The 3,802-nt window shown below is 33.9% G+C and overlaps 1 protein-coding gene across 1 annotated transcript; it reads left to right on the forward strand.

Annotated features, from left to right (window-relative positions):
• The first annotated feature begins 473 nt into the window (after positions 1-473).
• On the forward strand, positions 474-1,418 carry or55d1 (odorant receptor, family 55, subfamily D, member 1). The gene has a single exon (XM_026283150.1). The coding sequence runs from the start codon at positions 474-476 to the stop codon at positions 1,416-1,418; it is 945 nt and encodes a 314-aa protein (XP_026138935.1).
• Positions 1,419-3,802: the final 2,384 nt, after the last annotated feature.

Here is a 3,802-nt window from a genome sequence, read left to right on the forward strand (position 1 = left end):
CCATTTTATATTCCAAAAAATTAATGCTGCCCTAAGCCATATTGATTTAGGAAAGCAACAACAAAAAAATAACATAGTAATAATGATGACAAGTCTCTGTCCTAGCACTGTACCAGGGGAGGGGAATGAGGAATATTTAAGAGAGGTATCATGTCCTAAATCCAAAGAGGGGGGAAGCAATTGAAACGGAGCCTGATATAAGCATAAGACTTGAAAAACTGTTTCACATGTTATTACAGCATTAAGAACTAACTTTTCAGACATTAAAATTAAAAAAGGTTTTAGATTTAGCTAGAGTTGATGCAGGTCTGAGCATGAAATACAAGCCACATTAAAGCACACTATTCTTTGCTGAAATGTAAGCACAATTCTTTGTTTCTAATATTCAGCTTATTTTTTTACTGCTTTTGTAAATGTTTTCTATGCATTAACTGTAAACATTTATGTCTTCACAGCATATTGTGATCAAAGGAATGGATGACAGAACATTCAACTTCTCTCATCAGGAATTCTATTTGATTGGATTCACGGATTTGCAAGAGTATCGACGATATCTTTTCATTCCTTTTTTCATCATCTTTGCTTTCACATTGTTTGCAAACTCAGTTATAATGTTGGTGATTGTAAAAGAAAGCAAATTACATGAACCCATGTACATTCTGATTGGGTTTATTGCAGCTCTTGGGTTTATACAGCCAATATTTCTTGTTCCGAGAATGTTAATCAGTTTTCTGTTTGGCAAAAATATGATTTACAAAGATGAATGTCTTATTCAAATGTTTTGTCTGCATATGGCAGGTTGTTTTCAGTCGACTATTTTAGTTGGGATGGCGGTCGACAGATTTTTTGCCATTATTTTCCCATTACAGTACCATGATTATGTAAACTTTAAAACATCATTGATATTCTGTTTGTCCCTTTGTTTCCGTAACTTGCTTTACGTTGTTGCAATGGTCGGCCTGCTTGGGCCGCTTTATTTTTGTAAATCAAACGTGATTTATCATTGTGTTTGTGAGCACACATCAGTTGTTAATTTAGCCTGTGGTGATTTGAGTAAGAACTACATGGCTGGAATAATCGGTTTCAGCTTAACATCAAGTGACTGTGTATTTATAGTTTGCTCTTACATTGTCATTTATGTGATTATTTTACGCTCTTCTTCAGGGGAGTCACGCCAAAAAGCCATCTATACATGTAGCACTCATTTAATGGTGTTGGCGGTTGCATTTCTCAGTGTTGTGGTTGCATTTGTTGGCTACAGGGTTCCTACCATGCCTAGAGATTTACGTGTAATATGTACCTTGTCATATCTTCTTCTTCCAAACTGCTCTAACCCAGTAATCTATGGAATACGAACAAAGGAAATCAGAGTTCAAATTGTAAAATATTTAGCTTTTAATAAGGTCAATTCATATTAACTCTCTTACAGTTTACTTTGTTACCTCTTTATTTTCAATTCTAATTCATTTTACATGAAAATAAATGTTTTTTATTATTATGTGTGAATCATGTAATCAGCATAATCTTGTTTTTTAATTTGATTTGGACAATGTAAATGTAAAATTGTATGTGGATATTTCAAAATTAAGCATATCACTGATTTTTATTTTGATTTCAGCAGTTTAATTGACACTGACCATTTCCAATGACTATCCATACAGAAGTATTTTTTTTCTTCAGCTTTGTAAAAAAAATATAATAATAATAAAATAAATACCATGTAAATGCATGTTTTGTTGTAAAATGTCAAGTTAAAATACATTTAATGAAATTAATATACTTCGACAGCTTGATAAATATTGAACTTCAATAAATAAAATGTAGTCTTCAAAAGGTGAGGCTTGCTTGCCAAGGTTTGTTTGTTTGTTTATTTATTTATTTTTTGAGAAGTGCTTTCTATTTCTCTGAACCTGCTCTATGTCTTACATTTCCAGGCAGCAGTTTGTATATTCTGCCCATGCTGGTATGGATTCCCTATAGGTCAAAGGTTTCCAACCCTGCTTCTGGAGAGCTAATGTGCTACAGATTTTAGGTCCAACCCAAATCAATCCCACCTGAACCAGCTTATCAAGGTGCTCAAGTTTACTCAATAATTGGCAAGTTTTTGCACAAGCATTTTTCAAGTAAATTTAACACATTTGGAAATTAAGTAAATCTACTTAAGTAAAAAAAAAACAAACTAATAAGTACATGAAACTTGACCTGTTAAATTTTATTGAGTAAATTTAAATTAAATAATATTAAATTAATGCATTTAGCAGACACTTTTATCCAAAGCAACTTTCTATGCATTCAGGCTAACAATTTTCACCTATCATGTGTTCCCGGGGAATCAAACCCCCGACCTTGCGTTTGCTAATGCAATGTTCTGCCACTTGAGCTACAGGAACACTTCAAGGAAAGTCGTGGTCTAATGGTTAGAGGGTTGGACTCCCAATCGGAGGGTTGTGAGTTCTAGTCTCGGGCCGGACGGAATTGTGGGTGGGGGGAGTGCATGATCAGTTCTCTCTCCACCTTCAATACCATGACTTAGGTGCCCTTGAGCAAGGCATCGAACCCCCAACTGCTCCCCGGGCGCCGCAGCATAAATGGCTGCCCACTCCCTTACGAAAATTAACCATGGTTTTACTACAAATAAAACCAAAAAACCATGGTTACTGTAGTTAAACCATGGTAACCACAAATTAACCATGGTTTTGCTATATTAACCATAGTTTAACCATGGTATTTGTAGTAAATCTGTGGTTTTACAAATGGCAGTCAATACGCCAAAAAAACATGGGTTACTACAGTTTTACTATGATAAAACCATGGTTATTTTTCGTAAGGGCTGCTCCGGGTGTGTACTTACAGTGTGTGTGTGTGTTCACTGCTCTGTGTGTGTGCATTTTGGATGGGTTAAATGCAGAGCACAAATTCTGAGTATGGGTCACCATACTTGGCTGAATGTCACTTCACTTAAGATCCTGTGAAAAATAAGTGAAAATTAACAGGTATTAACAGGTCCTTCGTCCATTACACTGACTCACTGCTGAGCTGCCAGTTTTAATCTTAACAACTCTTAACGCCGAGTGGATGGTTAGATGCATGATGGGCTAGTATTAAAAAAATAAATAAATAAAAATAAAGGTCTTTCCAGCATTAAGGTAATAACATTACTGTTTTTTAATCATATTGTTGCAGTTATAAATTTGACTGCTAAATGATTCATAAAGAACTGTTAAAACTTGTTTTGTAAAATTTCCTCGTCATTTGAATATTGATTTACAAATTGGTTTAAATCATGAATCAGATTTTTTTTTTTTTTAAATAAAAAAAATATCTGGGATTATTATTATTTTTTTAGGCCATATGCTATTGCCCAACTTTAAAAGCAAGTAAAGAAGGCTCCCTTTAAAATCACTTAAGTTGTCAATTACTAAAGCTATTTTTTACATCTTGCGTATTTGGTTGATTATAATGAGAGAACTTGAGTTTAATCATGATGACAGACTGTCACAGAGGTCAGTTAATTCTCAGCACATAGAAACTCTTTCACCTAGATATCACACTATAGAGACTGTGTCTGTTCCCCGAACTAGAAAATACAAAAAACGTCCAAACCAAGTTAAGGTTAACAATTTAATTGAGGTTCAACAAATAAAAAACAAATGCAATATGGATAAACAAATGATAAAGATTGGCTTATTGATTATCAGATCCATTTCTACGAAAACACTTTTTGTAAATAATATGATAACTGATCATAATATAGATGTGCTCTGTTTGACAGAAACTTGGCTAAAACCTGATGATTACATTA

This window comes from Carassius auratus, chromosome 15, assembly GCF_003368295.1.
Source record: "Carassius auratus strain Wakin chromosome 15, ASM336829v1, whole genome shotgun sequence".
NCBI lineage: Eukaryota > Metazoa > Chordata > Actinopteri > Cypriniformes > Cyprinidae > Carassius > Carassius auratus.

What these genes read in the sequence shown, in the direction of transcription:
- or55d1 (XM_026283150.1), top strand. Translation starts at nt 474, where the DNA reads ATGGATGACAGAACATTCAACTTCTCTCATCAGGAATTCTATTTGATT.